We start from the raw sequence: 19,626 nt of genomic DNA, 5'->3' as shown, positions 1-19,626 counted from the left end.
CGGCTCCGCTCCATCCTCACCTCACTCCCGCGCGGCGTGCCCCGTTGCCATGGCGACCGAATCTGTCCAGGGTAACGCTGGGGCCCTGCGGGGGCGAAGATACACGTTCCGGGCGGCTTCCGATTGGGCCGCGCAGCCCGGCGCGTTACTACCCGTCCCCCGCCGGGGAGTCCCGCGGCGCGTGACGCTCGGGGACGACTCTGCGCGCCTCTCCGGGCCAATGGCGGTCGCCCGCGGCGCGCGGGGTTCTGGGAGTTGTAGTCCGCGCGGCGGCGGCTGGGCTCGCTCGCAAGCCGAGGCGCCGCCATGACGGAGCGGCCCTGGCCGGAGCGGAGCCCGCGCGCGGTGAGTCCGCCGCGGCCCGTCCGGCCGTCCCGCCGCCTGTTCCTCGTCCGTCAGTGCGCCCACCGGGCTGGCCGGCCGCGTGAAGGGACCGCGGGGCGGGCCGAGGGTGCCGGAGTCGGCGGGCGCTGGCCGGGATCGCGTTAGAGGAAGCGCGGGTGGAGACGAGTCCGGGCTCGGGCGGGAGGTGCAGCCCGAGGCGGGCGGCGGGGCCGAGCCGGGTCGGGGGAGCCGTCGCGGGGCCCCGAGGTACCCGGGGATGAGGGAGACGGGCGAGCCTTGCAGGCCTCGCGGGGGGGCTGAGGTGGAGGTGGGCAGGGGGCCGGGGCGCGCCGTTCCGCCCAGCCCCGGCCCAGGTGGCATCTCCCCTCCCCATCAGCCGGGGCAGAAAGCCCCTCCACCCTCGTTTGTCCACTCCAGACCCCACTCGGCCCAGCCCAAGTTGTCCCTCCCCCCCACCAGCCAGCAGCCCAGAACCTGACACAGTGTCAACGGCAAATCTCGGTGCCCACCGCAGGTAAGCCTGGCCTGTCCACGTGGCTTTCAGCCCTACAAGTGACACTCAGAGACACCCCCCCCCCCAGCATCAATCCAGGTTACCCCCAGAGTGGATCTCCTAGACCCCAAGACCACGGCACCCCCCCCATGTAGATCTCAAACCCCCCCCCCCATCAGCTTAAGACCTCTACATCTTCCAGGCCCCCTCATCAGCCTGGGTTCCCCATTTGGTCCAGACCCCGACATGAGGACATCATTTCCCCCAGCATGGGCCCCAGTCACCCGCCCATAGGCCTTAGGTGCTTTCAGCTAGGAGCCCCACTTGACCCCCCTCTAGATCCCCCATCAACTCAGCTTCTCCCCACATAGACTTCATCCCAGGACCCTGGAGGGTGCTGAGGGGCTGCGGTTCTTCACCCTGGAATCTGCCTGGGGCGCACTTCCCTGCTCACCGGAGAGAAGGGTAAGGTCTGAGATCCCAGAGCAGAAGGACTGTTTGAACCTGTGAACCTGCGAAACGGGCCCTTTTTCTTTTTCAAAAATACACATATGAAAGTGTTACTACAGCATAAGAGTATTTTTGCCTGTGGTCTCAGCAGGGGTGACGGAGCTTATAAACGCCCAGTCAGGCTGCCGGCGGCAAGAAGCAGGCTCGAAGATTGCTGGCAGGGCACAGCCCTCGTGAGTCGCCCTCCCTGCGTTTGTACATCTCGCCTTCCTGATTGTAAAACCCACACACGTGCACATGAAAAGTTCTCCAGAGTCTCAAGAAGGAAAAAGTCACGTGGAATACTCCTCCACTTTTCACTTGTCATAAGCATTTCCCATGTCATTAAAAATCCTTCCTAAATGTTTTTGTTCTTTTTTTTTTTTTTTTCTTCATGATGAAGGTCGAACATGATCAAAATACCATTTGGGGGAGATTAAGAGAAGTATGAAGAACATAGCATATGGCTGGCTGCCCTTGGGCCTCTCCTGGCGGCCCTTTTTGGGACCCTCATATATCATTTTGCATCCCACTTTCCCCTGTACCTCATATCATCTGTATGTCATGTCTGCTTCCCTTGAGCATGTTATGTTACCGTGTATTTCGCAGTCATAAATGCTCCGCCATGTGATGGGAGGGTAGTTGATCTCACCAGGCTTGACTGTTGGGCACTTTTGTTGTGATTCTTAGTGCCTAAATCTTTGTCCCAATTTCAGATAAATTCCACAGCATGCGAACTTCCAGAATGGTCTTGATACACAAGCTGCCACAGTGCTTTCCAGAAAGGTCGTGCCAGTTTGTACTTTCACCATTGGATCAGCGCAGAGTACATGTGTTAAAGAAAAAAAAAATCTGCTCATTTTTATTTTTACAACTTTAACGTTTTCTTCAGTTACATGTTCACTATAGAAAGCTTGGAAAAGGCACAAAATGCTATTTTTTCACTGCCCTTCCCACTTTCCCTCTGTTTTTAAAGTATCTTTCCCCCCTTGTCCTCCTCACCGCCTCCTCCCTCAGCCTTAACTTAGAAAAGGCAAGAAAGACAGCATAGGCAGGGCAGGAGGCCTCTGTTGTGCTATTACGTAGCATATCTGGCTGTTATCATTTAAAGGGAATTTAAAAGTCCAGTTTCTTATTTCAAGTGCTCAGGAGCCACATATTAGCCTGTGGCTACCATGCTGGATGGCACAGATGGAGAGCATTTCCAAACCCATAAGAAGTTCTGCTGGGCAGTGCTGGCTACTCCACCAAGGCAGGAATCCCATTCCCCTAGATGCTCAGTAAACCGTGTGTTGAATGACTAAATGAGTGAAGGAGGCAGATGTATGCTAAGTAAGGAAATGAGGTATGCTCATGATGAGGTAAGAGTTGTGAAGACAGCACAGTGAAGATGAGACAAGGGTGATGGCCTGAGCCAGCACGTGGTGACATCCTGCTGTGGTGACAGCTGGGCTAGGATGAACATCAGAGAGTAGTGTGGGTGGGAACAGTAGGTACAAAGGCCCTGGGGTGACCAGTGCCTTGTCTTCAACACAATGTAACCCATGAGGGTCATATGGAAGGAGATTAGGTCAGAATGAGATGGGGAGGGGTCAGGTCAGTTCCTTGGGAGCTAGAGGTCAGGGCAAGGAGGTGGGGAGTGAGGGGAGTCCTGAGCAAGGTGGTGGCCACCATCTGATGTGGCCACTTTGCGCCTGCCCCTCTCTGCAGGCCCCTGACTGCTGACTGCATCCGCCTGCTGCCACCTGGGTTTGTCTGGAGCTGCTGGGACTGTCCTGGGATCCAGCCTGCTTGCCCCCTGAGGCCGGAGAGATGCTCCCATTGGCCAAAGCCCTCGCCTCCCCCAGGAATCCCCAGACCCCGGCTCTGGGGGAGCAGGACGGGGCTCCTCAGCCAGCCAGTCCTGGGGATACCGAGGTTTGGCGCCTGCGTTTCCGACAGTTCCAGTACCGCGTGGCAGGAGGGCCACACCGTGCACTGGGCCAGCTCTGGATGCTGTGCCGCCAGTGGCTACGGCCCGAGGCACACTCGAAGGAGCAGATGCTGGAGCTGCTGGTGCTGGAGCAGTTCCTGAGTGCGCTGCCCAGCAAGATGAGGACCTGGGTGCAGTCGCAGGGCCCCCGCACCTGCAGGGAGGCCGCTAGCCTGGTGGAGGACCTCACACAGATGTCGCAGCAGGAAGGTGAGGGGACGGGCCTCACCCCTAAGAGCGAGTGGCTGCCGGGGGGGAGCAGGTGCCGGGTTTGGGTTCTGGCCAATGTCTCCGTGGCCCGGTGCCCAAGGATCGCGCTTCTTTTTCCTTTCGGACTCGGAGTGTCGCATCCACCCAGCCCTGCTCCCACCCACCCCCCACCCGCTCCTGTCCCGTTCCCTCTCCCGACCAGCAGCGCCCCAGGCCATCTGAGCAAACCCCTGCCTGCACATGTCCTGCCAGTGCACATTGTCGTATCACACACCTGTGTTTTTCTTTGTTTTACATAAATGTCATTGTGCTGCACGCCTCTGTCTGCCTCACTTCTCTCGCTCAGTCGGTAATTGAGGGTTTCTCCATTTTACCATGTGTCCATCTGGCCTGTGGCTTTGCATTTGTCTGCTCTCTCTCTCAGGACCCCAGGTCTCTCAGCCCACATGAGGTGCTGTGGACCGTGTCCCCGCCCCACCCCAGGTCCTGTCCAGGAATCCTGGAGGTTACTAGTCCTCCCCCGCATCCAGGCTATGGGGCACAGACCCATCCCAGAGGTCCACGGCTGGTTATGGAGACTGATGCCTAGGTCCACAGTTGTCACAGAACGGGTGTTGGAGAGAGCTCAGCAGACAGAGGGGTCTCAGGTAGCTGCAAGGTCTGCAGGTGAATCTGATGCCACCTCTCTCCCTCAGCCCCCTTTCCCCTGCAGGGGCTTTGTCCTCATGCTTTCTTGCCCCTGTGACTCTGTAGAATTGCTATCCTCCCAGGCCCCAGTCCCATGGAATGGGGCTCCCCTCTTTCCTTGTAATGTCAACAGAAGTGCAGACCCCATCACATCTCGAGGAGGTCAACCCTCAGGGCCTGGCACGGGTGCTGTGATCCGGGTGTCTTCAGGCCCTAGGTTCAGAAAAGCCTTGAAATCTACAGAAAACAGGGTTCCCAGGTATCCACACTGCCCACAGGAAGCTGGCTGACTTGCTCGGGAAAGTTTTGCATGTTGCATTTTGCAGAGGCAAGAGCATAGTCCAAGTTGGAAGGCACTGAATGGCATCATGGAGTCTTGTTCCCAGGTTCCTGTGGAATCATGAAGATGTGCAAGGCAGATAAAGTGGTCCTTGGAACTCACTGTTCCAGGGACTAAGGGGCCAAAAAGCTTTTGTGTCTGGCCATTGGCGGACCCATGCAGCCTCCAGGGCCTCAAGCTTAGGAGGCCCAGGCTGGTGTTAATGTTTTGCTGTCGCCATCTTGAGGTTCCCTATCATTTTTTAGCAAGGGGATCACGTACATGTTTTGCACGGGGCCAGGCTGTGGTCCTGTGGACAGGGACATAGTTGGAGCAGCAGGTGGTTCGGCCTGATAAAGCGTCTCTACCTGCCATGTGAATGCCTGGAAGTTAGGGACACAGGCAGGAGGCATCTGCATGCTGCTGCCTCAAGACCGGGATTCATTCCTTGGGAAGGGTGAGGAGCGGGAAGGGGCAGGATGAGATGTGCACTGAGGGAAGGGAGCCTGGGGACTGGCTGGGGCAGGGCTGTGGGTGGGGTGCCTGAAGCCCAGATGGAATCCATCAGGAGCCTGGCTCTCCTCTTTTCTGTGGGTGGCCCTCTCCAGTCACCGGGGTGCAAGTGCAGGGTGAAGACAGACCCAATATTTCCACCTGAAGCCCCTGATGGCTGGTGTCTGGAAAAATAACTGAACAGAGTAAGTCTCTCCCCGTCTTAGTCCATGGTGTATCCCTCCCTCTGGCCCAGCAGTGAACCTGGGTGCCAAGGACTGTTGTCCCCGTTACAGCCCATATATTGATACTGATGCTCTCGAGCACAAGAGGGAGAGCACTGGGATAGGGAGCCTGCCCCGGGGGCTCTGCCTTTATTGGAGGGAGGCTATTTTAGGGTCTCAGAGGTATAGTCTTTATTGGCTAATTTAAAGCAGAAGAGTGGGAATTAGGATGTGAGTAGGAAGTAGTGGGTCACCCAAACTGTCAATTATCTAGACCACCCAAGGCTTTCTGAATGAGGACCTCCATGAGTGGGGGCAGCCCAATTCCTTACCTGGTTTTTTGCTAGTAGCTGTGTCACACAGCTGCAAATGTTTATTACAGATGGCAGTCTTTGAAATGGAGGCCTCAGAATTTAAAAGTTTAATGTCAGGCCCAGCTTCCTGCTCTCCCTACACCCATCACCCTATCCTCTGTCCGCACAGCAGCAGAGGGAGTGGTCAGCTCCTCCCATGCCAGCCCTGCAGTGGGGCTGACCGCAGATCCCTGTCCTGGCTGTGTGCCTTGATCTGCCTCCAGGGCCTCGCCTCCCTATAGCCCTGCAGCCTTGACCCTCACTGGATCCAGGGATAGCCAGCTCATCATCTAGGCCTGGCTCAGACATCCATCCCTCTGAGAGGCTACCACGCAGGACCCCATTCATGTTCTCCAGGGTCCTCGCCTCTCTGCGATGTGTATAGGGTTTATCCTTTCCCTGCATGTTTGTTCTCTGTCCTAGTTGATGTGAGCTTCGTGAGAGCAAGAGCTCTGCATGCACCTTCAGGTGGTTTCTGGACAGTGGACAGTACCAGACACCTAGTGGGTGCATAGACGATACAGGAGGGGGAGGCGTGGGTGAACAGAAGAACCAAGGATGGGCATTTGGCAAGTAGCAGGCACTGTTGGGTATACTGCACAAAGCAAGGCTCCGACTTTGGTCTTTTGCATGTGAATTACCAGTTGTCCCAGCACCACTGTTGAAAAGACTCTTCTTTCCCCTACTGAACGGTTCTGGTACATTTGTGAAAAAACCAATTGGCCACAGGTATGTGGGCTTAGTTCTGGACTCTCAATTCCTTTCAATTCTGTATGTCTATCTTTATGCCAGCACTGTAGCTCTGTAGTTAAGTGTTGAAATCAGGAGGTAGGTGTCTTCCAACTCTGTCCTATTTTAGGACTGTTTTGGCTATTCTGGGTCCCTTGCAATTTCATATAAATTTTAGAACCAGCTTTTCCATTTCTGCAAAAAGGAGGAAAAAAGAGTGTTAGGGTTTTGATAGGGATTGCATTGGACCTGTAGATCACTGAGAGTGTTGCCATCTTAACAATATTAAGTCTTCCAATCCGTGAACGTAGAATGTGTTTATTAATAATAATGATGATGATGTTATTTATTCAGATTTTCTTTAATTCCTTTCAGTAGTAGTTTTCCAGTTTTCAGTGTAGAAGTCTTGTATCTCTCAGGCTAAATTTATTCCTAAGTATTTTATTCTTTTTGATTCTGTAAGTAGAATTGGCTCTTTTTGTTGTAAATGAAATCTTCTGAGTTTCCTTTTTGGGTTGTTCACTGATGTTTTATAGAAACACAACTAATTTTTACATGTTGATATTGTATCCTATAACTTTGCTGAATTCACTTATTAGCTCATGCCGTCTGTGAATAGAGATAGTTTTTCTTCCTTTCCAATATATTTATTTTTTAAGAGATTTTCTTTTTTTTTTTTAAGATTTTATTTATTTATTTGACAGAGAGAGACAGCGAGAGAGGAAACACGAGCAGGGGGAGTGGGAGAGGGAGAAGCAGGCTTTCCACTGAGTCGGGAGTCCGATGCGAGGCTCGATCCCAGGACCCCAGGATCATGACCTAAGGCGAAGGCAGATGCTTAACAACTGAGATACCCAGGCACCCTAAGAGATTTTAAGTAATCTCTACCCCAAAGTGGGGCTTGAACTCACAACCCTGCGATCAAGAGTTGCATGCTCTACTGACTGAGCCAGCTAGGTGCCCCTACCTTTCCAATGTAGATGATTCTTTTTTTTCATTTTTCTTGCCTAATTGCTCTGGCTAGAACTTCCAGTACAATGTTGAATAGAAGTGGTAAAATCAAACATCCTTGCCTTGTTCTTGATTGGGGGGAAGCTTTCAGTCCCTCAGAATTATGATGTTTTTATCATTAGAGGGCATTGGATTACATCAAATGCTTTTTCTGTGTCAATTGAGATGATCATGTGGTCTATTAATATGGTGCATTACATAGCTTGATTTTGATGTATTGAACCACATAACAGTTTGATTATAGTGTGTCTCGGTGTGGATCTCTGAGAGTTCATCCTGTTTGGAGTTTGTTCAGCTTCTTTGCAGATTCAAGTATTTCATCTATTTTAGGAAGTTTCCAGGCATTGCCTTCTCAAATATTTTGTTTCTCTGTCTTCTCTTTCTGGGATTCCCGTTATGTGTCTGTTGGTATGTTTTATGATGTCCCACAAGTCCCTTAGGCCCTGTTCATTTTTCTTCTGCTCCTCAGACTGTATAATTTTGATTGACTTACCTTCAAGTTTACTGATCCTTTTCTCTGCCAGCTTAAATCTGAGGTTGAACCCCCGTAACAAATTTTTCATTTTAGTTATTGTATTTCTCTACTCCAGAATTTCTATTTGGCTCCTTTATATAATTTCTCCTTATAGATATCCTTTATTAGTTAAGAACATCATTCTCCTGATTTTTGGTAGGTCTTTGTTCATGGATTCCTTTAGCTCTTTGAGGGTATTTAAGACAGTTGATTTAAAATCTTTGTCTAGTAAATCCAATGTCCGGGCTTCTTCAGGGACAGTTTCTGTTAATTTATTTTTATTCCTGTGAATGAGATACACTTTCTTGGGTCTTTGCATGCCTCTTAATTTGTTGTTGGGAACTAAGCATTTTTAATATTTGATAATATAATGTGATAACTCTGGAGACCAGATTCTCTTCCCTCCCCAGGGCTTGTTTATGCTGCTTACTGTAGGTTGTAATTGTTTATTTTGGAAACTTTTTTCTTTTTCTAAGATTTTATTTATTTATTTGAAAGAGAGAGTGAATGCTGAGCAGGGACCCTGAAGCAGGGCTCAATCCCAGGACCCTGTTATCATGACCCAAGCCAAAGGCAGATGCTTAAGTGACTGAGCCACCCAGGTGCCCCATTTTGGAAACTTTTCTAAACTATTTTTGTAAATACTACATTCTTTGTTGTGTGTGCTCACTAAAGTTTCTGTTTCATTAATTCAGTGTTTGGCCAGAGATGTGACAGAAATTTCCTTTAGGGCCTGGAGCCAACAAAACAAAACTCTCCTGATTTTTGTAGGTTGGCTCTGAGTTGAGATACTCCTTAGCCTCTCCATTTACAGCCCTCCTGAGCCTTCGCTTTCTGGTTACAAGGGGCCTAAAGATCAACCAGATATGAAAGCTTGGGATCTTCTCATTTCCCACCATGTGTTTAGTCCTGATCATACGCATGGCCTGCTAGACTCTGTGGTAAAGCCCTTACTCCCACATGTACCTCTTTCTCCAGACTCTTCTTTCCTAGGCTCTTTGGTCTCTCTGCTGCTTGCTCCATCTGTTATCCCTGCTACAGGTGGTTGTGGCTAGTATATGCCTTTAAATGCTTTTGACAAATGCTGCTCAGGAGGCCACTCCAGTCCTGACAGTTCTGAGAGGGCATAACAAAGGTAAACCCCTGAACTAATCCTTCAGGGAGTCACCAGACAGGTCACCAGACATACAAATGCAATGCTTTGGGAACAAGATCTGTCTTGCCCCCTGTGGCTACAGCAAGCCACACCAATAACATAGACTGCCATTCACACAGCCCCTCCTAGCTGCAGAATGGGGTTGGTAGGCAGGTACACAATACCTTCTAGTGAAATTTAATAGCTTCTTTCTTCATTAAGCATTCCCTCATCCTTGTTTGTTTTGTTTTGTTTTTAAAATCAGATTAAAGTTCCCAAAAGTTAACTCTGAAAGTTTTTGCTGGCTTGATTGTTGCTTCAGTGGAGGGACTGATTTTGGGAGCTCCCTATTCTGCCATTTTTGGCAATGTTACCTTCCTGTTTGCTTTTTAAAAATAATGTTATTGAAACATAATTCCCATACTATATAATTTTTCCATTTAAAAATATGCAATTCAGTGATTTTTAGTATATTCGCAGAGTTGTGCAGCCATCATTACCATCTAATTCCAGAACATTTTATTCACCCCAAAAGGAAACCTCAGACCATTAGCAGTCACTCCCTATTCTCCCCTCCCCGCAGCCCCTGGCAATCACTAATCTACTTTTTGTCTTTATGGGTTTGCCTGTTCGGTACATTTCATATAAATGAAATCATATAATATGTGGCCTTTTGTGTCTGGCTTCTTTCACCTAGCATAAGGTTTTCAGAGTTCATCCATGTTGTAAAATATATCAGTACTTCATTCTCTTTATGACTGAACAATATTCTACTGTGTGGATATACACAGTTTGTTTCTTCATCACTTGACACACATTTGGGTTGTTTCCACTTTTTGACTCTGATGAACAATGCTGCTATGAACATTCACATATAGATATTAGCGTGGACATGTTTTCATTTCTCTTGGAAACACATCTAAGGAAGAGAAGTATGGGGTCATATGGTAACTCTACATTTAACTTTTTGAGGAACTGCCAAATTGCCTTCCAAAGCAACTGTTTGCTTTTTATATGACATATTTTCAGCCTACAAAACTGTATGAAAGGTATTATAACGAACACCCATGTAATTGCCATGAAGCCATCTCAGAGCCTAACTGAAAGGCAGCTTAGGGTGTTACTTAAAGAAATGACACACTGTGGAGTTCTCTGGGCCCACAGTGCAGGTCTCCCCACATTCCTCTTGTCCTGCTCACCTTGCTGCCCCAGAGGGGGACAAGGCCTTGAATTTCTCATTGCATGTGCATGTTTGTACTTTCTCCTCTTATTTTGCATCCATAACAGTGTATGGCTCTGTTTCCCATGTCCTAAACCTATAAATGGTGTCCTTTCTGTAACTGTTATCCTGCCCTGGCTTTTGTCCCCCTACAATGTGTTTTGTGGTAGATCCATGGGGCCCTGCTTCAACTATCTTTGCTACCTGACTGCATTCTGCCTCAGAAAGATTCCAGTTGTGGGATGAGGCCCCTTTCCAGGCTTTCCATGTTAGTCAGTGCTACAGGAAATGTCCTCATGGGCCTCTCAGGGGCACACATGGGGGTGGAGTGCTAGGTGAGAAGACCTGTCCTCAGCTGCCTCTTGTGTCATCGTGGCCTCATGACTGGCAGCCATGGAAAAGTCTGGAGCAGGGGGGTGGGGCTGCATTTAGAAGCTTGTTGGAAGGATAAAGGCAGTGGCATACTACTGTTCCTGCCTTGGCCTCACTGGGGTGCTCCTGGGATTGGCTGCTCTCCGTGTGCAGGAAATCTGGGGATTTAGGGGCTCTGGGTCACACAGGCCTCTCACCATCCCTTTCTCCCGCCCAGTTCTGGTATCTCTCACCGACCACCAGGACAAGAGCATCAGCGAGGAGGAAGACAGGAAGAGCCCGAGGTCCCAGAAAGACCCATCCCAGGTGAGCCCAGGGCCCCTGGCTCCATGCTCCTACATTCCTGGGGCACCATGAGCATCAGTGCTGTGACAGGCTGAAGGACATCCCATCCAAGCTCTGTGCAAGGCTGTCCCAACACTCCCAGGAAGCCTGAACTCCACACCTCTAACCTGTCCCACAAATCCCAAAACTTGCTGCAGCTCAGTGCTGGGCAAAATACAGTTAACAGGGTTGTGCTCTGTTGCAGACCATCTTCATCCCCCTCCACCCAGGCCCTCTACTAGTCCTTCACCAGGCAACAGCCAGATGCTGAGGTCCCCACCCTCAACTACCTGCTGGGTATGTTGAGAGATTTCTGGTGCTGCCACTCCAAGTGCTGCCACATAGGAGCTTGGGTGCCCTGGCCCAGATGCCATCCATAGTATTAGTACCTGTAGTGGTCTCATACCAAAGAATCCTGTGGATTCTTGGAGGGGCTGGGAAAGACTCCAAGAGCGCATCCCCGACAGCAAGATCTATTCTTGCAAAGGCCCCAAGTGAGAGGGGACCATGACATATGTCAGGGACCAAGGGAAACTTGGTGTGGCTGGAGATCACAGAGTGAAGGGGACAGGCCCCCAGCAGGGACTGGAGTGATTAAAACAGTGGGGGCCAGACCACGTAGATTTGTTAACAGGTAAAGCACGAAAGAAACAAAAACCAAACCACATTCCCTTCCCTCTGGCATCAAGCAGATTCACAGCCCCTTGCTCTCACCTCCCATCACCTCTGTGACCTCCCGCTTCTTCAGACCACAGGCCCCTTCTGTCTCCCACTAATTTTCCACTCTCTCAAACGTTAACCTCCAACGCTAAGGCCCTGTCAGGACCTTCGTGCCCTGCACATGACTGTCAGACTGGGTGTCCTTGAGACATCGTACCTCTCTCTCATATGGGGGTCGTGTGGCCTCCCTCAGTCACGACCAATACTGCCACCTTCTCCTCCCAAGCCCCTCCACGCCATTCACAAGCGACCTCGAAGCATCTTTGGTTTCCTTTTGTTTTCTAAGTCCACGCTCAGAGAGAAAAAGCACAGGAGTCATGCCCTTCCCTTTTCAAAATGGGAATGTTACAGTGAGCACATGGAAAGATGCTGAAGATCAGCAGCCATCAGGGAAATGCAGATTAAAACTATGATGAGATATCACCACACACCTACTGGAATGGCTAAAAGTAGAAAGAGGGACAGCAGCAAGTGCTGACAAGGATGTGGAAAAACGGGAACTGGTTCATTGCTGGTAGGAATACAAAGTGGTAAAACCAATCTGGAAAACGGTTTGGTTGTTTCTTACAGAGTTAAGTATATACGTGACATATGACCCAGCAATCCCGCTCCTGGGATTGGATGTTTACCCAGATGAAACAAAAACTTATGTTCCTATAAAAACCTGTACACAAATATTCATAGCAGCTTTGTTTGTAATAGCCCCAAACTGGAAACAACCCATGTGTGCGTGTGACTAGATAAACAATCATTTATCCTGCACACCATGGAATACTATCCAGCAATATAACGGAAGAAACTCTTGATCCACACACAACTTGGATGGATCTGAAGGGCATTATGCTGTCAAAACAGCTAATCTCAAAAGGTACATACTATGAAATCCCACTTATATGACATTCTTGAAAAGACAAAATGATAGCCACAGAGAACACATCAGCGGTTGCCAGGCAGGGGTTCTGGGTGGAGGGAAAATGTGACTATACAGGGGTAGCACGAGAGGGTTTCCCTGGGTGGTGGAACCATTCTGGTCCTTATGGTGGTGGTAGTTTCACAAATCTATATATGTGAAATTAACAGATTGTACACGTGCGTGCACACATGCACACACACACACTTTTATGTGATTAAGCAAAATTAAGAAAAATTAAGTTAAATTAAGGAACCATTAAAAATGATATTTCCCATCAAGCCAAAGTCCAGTTCCTCCTGCATTCCCAGAGACCACCCCCCTCTTATGATGCTGGGGTCTAGTATCATTTTGAGGTTTTTTGACTTGCATGGCTGATTTTTTTAAGGACCCACTAGTCTGTATCTTGTTTCTTCTCTGGCTACTATGCTCTGCCTGGAGACCATTTTCATTCTTTATTTAATTCATAACAACAGAAAAAAAGACATCTAAAGAAAAACATGAGACAAAAGATGAATAACGCACCCACCGCTCTGCAAAAGAGCTCCCCCCACCAAAGAAACACCTGTGTACCTTTGCAGACATCAGCAGCAGATCATCCCCGTCCTTGAATTCACCTGCATGAATTTCTCTACCTCTGACCTGCTTTTGCTGGGGGGAAAAAAAAGAGTTATTCTTAATTGTCTTGTTTTAGGCTTGCAGGAGGAAATATCTTTTTGTATAACCTTTTATTGTGGAAAACTTCAACCACACACTGTATGGTAGGCTGAATAATGCCTCCACCAACCCCCTCTGCCCACCAAATGTCCATGTCCTCATCCCCTAGAACCTGGGAATGTTACCCTAGGTGGCAAAAGGGACTTTTTGCAGGTGTGATTAAGGTAGGAACATGAGAAGAGGAGATTAGCCTGGATTATCTGACTGGATTCTAAAGGTAATCCCAAGTGTCCTTGTAAGAGGGAGGCAAAGGAAGGTTTAACTACAGAAGACAGGACAGTGACTGGAGCACAGAGGTAGTGAAGGTGGAGTAAGGGCCGCAAGGCAAAGAAGGTGGGTGTGTCTAGAAGCTGAGAAAAGGCCAGGAAACAGACTCTCCCCTGGAGCCTTCAGAAGCAACGGGCCTTGGCAGACACTAACTTTAGCCTGGGGAAACTGACTGCAGACTTCTGGCCTTCAGAGCTGTAAGAGAAATTTGTGCTGTTTTCAGCCACTAAGCGTGTCATAGTTTTGTTACAGCAGCCACGGGAAACAAATACACATTATATACACCAAAATAGAGAGAACAGACTAATGGACCCAGGGTTGTATTAGGACTTTCCTGGGCCCTAAAAATTTTTGTCTGATAAGAATCGTATCAAAGTTATACTCATGAGCTTAGACAAAATAGTAAGTTATATTTTATGACCATTTGGTACAAAGATGAATATATTCTAGGCTGGAGTATTCACTACATTCATTTTTTTTTTCTGACTAATTTTAAAAGACATTAAAACATTATTGCAAGAAACTCCTTTTTTAAAAAGCTTCATGGTCCCTGGGCTCTGTTTCTGGCACATGATGGAGAAGTCAGCCCCAGATGGGCCACAGGTGTCTGACACACAGCCAGATGTGTTGATGGAAACCCCTTTTCCATCCTGGATTCTCCCCTCCAGAAATCACTGACATGCTCACACCCCATCTCCATGCACTACAAGTAGGGCCTGGGCTTCAAGGTCTCATTTTCCCCCCAACTGTATCTATAATATCTTTTTATTTTTAATATTTTATGGAGATATAATTGATGTGTAACTTCATGTTAGTATCAGGTGTACAATATAATGATTCGATATATATTGAGCAACGATCAACTACAGTAAGTCTAATTAACATCTATCACCACAAAAAGTTACAAATATTTTTTCTTGCGATGAGAACTTTTAAGATTTGCTCCCTTGGCAACTTTTAAATATGCAATACAGTATTATTAACTATAGTCTCCATGTTGTACATTACAAGCCCGGGGCTTACTTGTTTTACAGCTGGAAGTTTGTAGCTTTTGACCCCCTTCATCTATTATATCCCTCCACACCCACACACCCACAACCTCTGGCAAAGCTGCCAGACTCTTCTTTTTTTAGACAGAAACCCAGCTCCACTGCCTCAACTAGAACCATTAACAGTAATCCCCCAACAGCAGTAAATAGCTGGTTGGCAGTCACATTTCCCATTGTTCTTATTTTCTTTTTCTTGGCTGATTAGACGACAGATGTGGGTCCCCGCATCCCACTCGCTGCCCTGCACTGTCCGTGGAATGATCAGAGCCCTGGTCAACAAGACTTTGGGGACATTTTTTGTGTTTAGAGCTATCAACAAGGCTCAGAAATGTCCTGGTTTCTGTGCCTGGCCCAAGTGTGTTTGTCAGTATCTTCAGACGTCTCTGGATGGTGGCCCACGCTTCCAAGTCAGGGGAACTAACATGCCCTAGCATGCCCCCCCCAAACACGTACACATACACACACGGGTCCTGGGCCTCCTCTCCCAACCCCTCACTCTCCATGGTCATGGTCTCGGGCCACTGAGGAGGAGGCAGGACTCTCAGCAGCTGAGGGTCTCAGGCGGTCAGGTACCAGAAAGAGGGAGAGGGACTCCTGTCTGCCCCCTTGCAGATGGCAGACCCTCTGGTGACTGTTACAGAATTCAACAGGTATTTGTTCTACAATGAAAATTAGTATTTAGTAAGAAACAGAAAATCAGTAATTCAGCCAAACACAGGATCCACACTTTCCCAGTCTGAAAGTGAAGAATCTCCTAATTTAATTCTCTCCCACCACACCCCATCCCCAGCTCCCTCCCTCTGGCAGTCCCTAGTGCCTAGCAGTCACTGCCTGGGCCTTTGGGGGGCCTTATATCCCCACACCTGTACCCCAGGTGGGTGAGAGCAGCAGAAAGCAGAGACCGACCCAAGACAGGCCTTTCTGACATGTGCTTGACCTCCTGGTTGAGTCTCACTTCTTGTTTTCCCCTGCACATTTTCTCGAATATTGTCCATTTGTACTGAGGGGGTCACTGTGCTCTTCCTCTAGCCACAAACCCTGAATGATCCAGCCACTGCAGTGCAGGTTTGTCAAGCCCTGGCCGGGTGCCTGGCTCAGAACATGTTGTGCAGATATCCCCTTTCTGGACCAGAGAGGAAAAGCCCTTTGCCCAGGGCCACACAGTAGGGCTAGCCCAGATGCAAAGCCAGGGCCATACATTTCAGATCCTTACTCTTCAGTGGCAAGCTCTGAGAGACTCCGCTGCATGCCTGCTGGTGGGATGGGTGACAGGAATGCTTTGGTGATAGGTGAGACCTGGACCCCCACTGCTGCTCATCACCCTCTGGGACCTTGTTCTCAGGGACGGGGCAGCTGTGAGGGACAGTTCAGAGCCCCACAGGTAATACTGACCTCAGTCCTTACATAGGGCCCGGTGCTCTGTTTAATGCCATGTTGCTGCTGTGAAATCATCAGTGGTTTTCAAGTGAAGGTGTACTAGTCAGGGTTTTGCACGGAAGCAAAACCGGTAGGATTTATACAGACATACAGAGATGTATTACAAGGAACAGGCTCACACGATTAGGGAGGCCAAGGAGTGCCTGATTTGCTGTCTGCAAGCCGGAGACGCCAGAAAGCCATCTCCAGGGCAGGGGACTCTTATCTCAAGGCCAAAGGTCTAAAGACCACAGGAGTCTCAGTCTGAGTCCAAAGCCCAAGAATCAAGGAGGGTCCGATGTCTGAGGGCTGAAGGTGGCTGTCCCAGCTCAAGCACAGCTCAAGCAGACAGCACAAACGCACCTTTCTGCCTTTGTGTCCAACTTGGGCCCTCAACGGATTGGGTGAGGCCCACCCACATTGGTGAGGATGATCTTTACTGAGACTGCCTGCACAAATGCTAGTCTTCCCTGGAGATGCGCCCCCCCCCCCCCCCCCAGATACCAGAAATGATACTTTACCAGCTACTGGGCCATCCGTTAGCTCAGTCACATTGACTCCTAGAACTCACCATCACAAAGGGGCCTTGAGTTTTCATTTTGCACAGGGGGGCCCTCAAATTATGTCTCTAGTCCTAGTAACAGCCCTCTGGGAATGTGCATTTGGGGTGTTAAAATTAAATACAAAATGGAGACCAGACTTGAACATTCCCTGAGCAGACAAAACCACTCACCACATAAGTGAGACTTAATTTAGTGTGTTCTGCAAAACAAGCAAAACATAACCTGGGCCACCTCGTGCAAATGCCTCTGACGATCAGTAAAGAAAGTTAAGTCATCTTCCTAAATGCGGTGTAAGATAATCACTTTGAGCCACCCCTGCTGTCTGGAAACCCCCTCTGTAATCACCATCATCAAGAAGGTTAAACGACCTCCTCATTTTCACTGTATAAGCCTCCAGGCTTCATATCAGTCTTCGATTTGAAAGCTCCCAGTTCGTAGACTATTCTTATATGTACAATAAACTCTTACTAAATACTGTTTATTGGTTTGGTGGCTTTTTTTTTTTTTTTGCACCTTTTTTTTTGGGGGGGGGGGAGCGGTGGCTTTAGTTTTACTATTCCTGGATTTTTGAAAGGAGGCAATGCTGTCCCTCTCCTGTGGGGGCATTGGGTAGATGGCTCTCTGGTGGCTGCTCCAAGCCCTGGGCGGCGTGGGGCAGTTGCTGAGCAGGACTGTGTTTGCCATTCCAGGCATCGGAGCTGGGGCTCCCCCAGGAGGGCGAGTGGCTGCAGCCTGCCCAGCCCCAGCGGAGTCCCCACACCAGGGCGGGGGCCGAGGCATCCTGCACCCTGGGCTCACTCGGTGAGTGTTTGGGTCCGACGGCAATCCTGAGGGCTGGGAATGGGTTTAAGGTCTGGCAAGGGTTTGACTTTGCTGATGGCAGTGTCGGGGGGCTTTGGTGATGAACTCTATACATTCCCCCAGAAATTGTGCACACCAGGAGTGGGGACTGATATCGCGCCTCCCCCCTCCCGAAACAGCCACTCAAACGTTTCCACCCCTTGACCAGGGCTTCAGCCTCCTAGCATGAAGGCAGACAGACAGAAGACACTGCAGCATGGGGTCCCCTCAGCAGCCTGCCCAGGTGAGGACAAGGGGGCCCAGGGCCTTGGGATCTGCCCCCCAGCCCCCCCAGCCCTTTATCTTAAGAAAGGAAAGGATTGCGGGCACTAAGGCCCTACTGAGTAAAGACAGCTGGCTGCCTGCTCCTCTCTGCAGTCCTGGGGGGAGGGGGGCAGGGAGATGCCCAGGGTGTGGCCTCCAGCCCCGGCCCCTTCACTAACAATTAACCCTTTCCCTCACCCTCCCCAGGCCTGGGCTGCTCGCCTCTGAAGCCTAGTATCTGGGATGAACCTCCCTGTGGGCAGGTTGGGGACAGAGCCCCAAGGAACAGACACATCCTCCCCAGGCTGGCCCAGGACTCTCCCCAGGCAGAAGGGGGTGCCTGGCAGGCAGGGGCTGCCCCAAGGGACGCTGTGCTTCAGGGCACTGGAGGCCAAGGGCCTGCTCCCGAGGGGCCCCTGCACCCGAGCCCTCAGCCCGGCCTGGTTGCAGACCCCACCCTTCCAAGTGCTCAGAGCAGCAGTCCCCAAAAGAGACTTGGGGACAGCGATGCCAGCAGCACCCACCTGCCCTTACTCAAAGACACCAAAGCCTCCCCTGAAGAGGCGGGGCAACCGGCTGCTGCCCTCTCCTCGGGGAGCTCAGCGGCGACCCAAGTCCCCCCAGGGGCGCGGCCCTTCGCTTGTGCCGAGTGCGGGGAGGTCTTCACCTGGGTCACCCACTTCATCGAGCACCAGAAGCGCCACCTGGAAGAGGGACCATTCTCGTGCCCCGAGTGCGGCAAGGCCTTTCTGCACGCCTCCGTCCTGGAGGAGCATCGGAAGATCCACCAGCTGCAGCCGCTGCGCAAGAGGCCCCGGCGGGGCGGGGGCGAGGGACCCGGGGAGGCCGGCCCGTTGGAAGCGGCGGATGGAGGCCCCTGCGCCCAGGACGCGGATGGAGACCGGCGCGCGGAGCCCTCCGGCCGCGAGCGGCCCTTCGAGTGCGGCGTCTGCGGGAAGGCCTTCCCCTGGATGGTCCACCTCCTCGACCACCAGAAACTGCACGCCACGCAGTGAGCGGACGCGGGCCCCGGGTGACAGCGACCCCCGGCGGACTCGTCCTGCAGGCGACCCGGGACCCGCCACCCCCGCCGCGTCCCCCCGGAGACAGCGACCCTCGGCGGGCTCGTCCTGCGGGGCGACCTGAGACCCGCTGTCCCCTCCGCCGGGTCCCCCGGGTGACAACCGCCCTCGGCGGACTCGTCCTGCAGGCAATCCAGGAGCCGCCACCCCCGCCGCCGCGTCCCCCGGGTGATAGCGACCCCAGGCGGAGTCGTCCTGCGGGGCGACCCGGGACCTGCCGCGTCTCCCGGGCGTCGCCGCGCCTGGCGCTTACCCCGGGTGACAGCGACCCTCGGCAGACTCGTCTTGCGGGGCGACCCAGGACCCGCCGTCCCCGCCGCCGCGACTCCCGGGTGTCGCCCCGCCTGCCACTTACCCAGGGTGACAGCGACCCTCGGCGGGCTCGTCCTGCGGGGCGACCGGGTACCCGCCGTCCCCGCCGCCGCGTCTCCTGGGTGTCGCCGCACCTGCCGCTTACCCCGGGTGACACCGACCCATGGCAGACTCCCCCTGCGGGGCGACCCAAGACCCGCCGCGTTTCCCGGGTGTCTCCGCGTCTGCCTCGTTCCCCGAGTGACAGCGACCCCCGAAGGGCTCGTCCTGCGGAACGACCCGGGACCCGCCACCCCCGCCGCCGAGTTCCCCAGGTGACAGCGACCCCTGGCGGACTCGCCCTGTAGGCGACCCAGACCCGCCGCGTCTCCGGGTGTCGCCGCGCCCAGCGCTTACCCCGGGTGACAGCGACCTCCGAAGGGCCCGTCCTGCGGAGCGACCCGGGACCCGCTGCGTCTCCCGCGTGTCGCCGTGCCTGCCGCGTCCCCCGAATGGCAGCGACCCCCGAAGGGGTCGTCCTGGGGGCGACCCGGGACCCGCCACCCCGCCGCCGCGTTCCCCGGGTGACAGCGAACCCCGAAGGGCTCGTCCTGCAGAC

At 51.7% G+C, this 19,626-nt stretch overlaps 1 protein-coding gene across 1 annotated transcript; it reads left to right on the top strand.

The window, feature by feature from the left end:
- The first annotated feature begins 597 nt into the window (after positions 1 to 597).
- ZSCAN1 (zinc finger and SCAN domain containing 1) lies at positions 598 to 19,144 on the top strand. The gene is made up of 7 exons (XM_057314647.1): positions 598 to 859; positions 1,210 to 1,303; positions 3,038 to 3,509; positions 10,782 to 10,870; positions 17,220 to 17,331; positions 17,540 to 17,692; positions 17,842 to 19,144. Exons 3-7 carry the CDS (start codon positions 3,140 to 3,142, stop codon positions 18,648 to 18,650), a joined length of 1,533 nt encoding a protein of 510 aa, XP_057170630.1. The 5' UTR covers positions 598 to 859; positions 1,210 to 1,303; positions 3,038 to 3,139; the 3' UTR covers positions 18,651 to 19,144.
- Positions 19,145 to 19,626: the final 482 nt, after the last annotated feature.

The sequence above is a fragment of the Ursus arctos genome, unplaced genomic scaffold (genome assembly GCF_023065955.2).
Source record: "Ursus arctos isolate Adak ecotype North America unplaced genomic scaffold, UrsArc2.0 scaffold_19, whole genome shotgun sequence".
Taxonomy (NCBI): Eukaryota; Metazoa; Chordata; class Mammalia; order Carnivora; family Ursidae; genus Ursus; species Ursus arctos.
The sequence above is the reverse complement of the archived record's forward strand: the minus strand, read 5'-3'. Positions and strand labels throughout refer to the sequence as shown.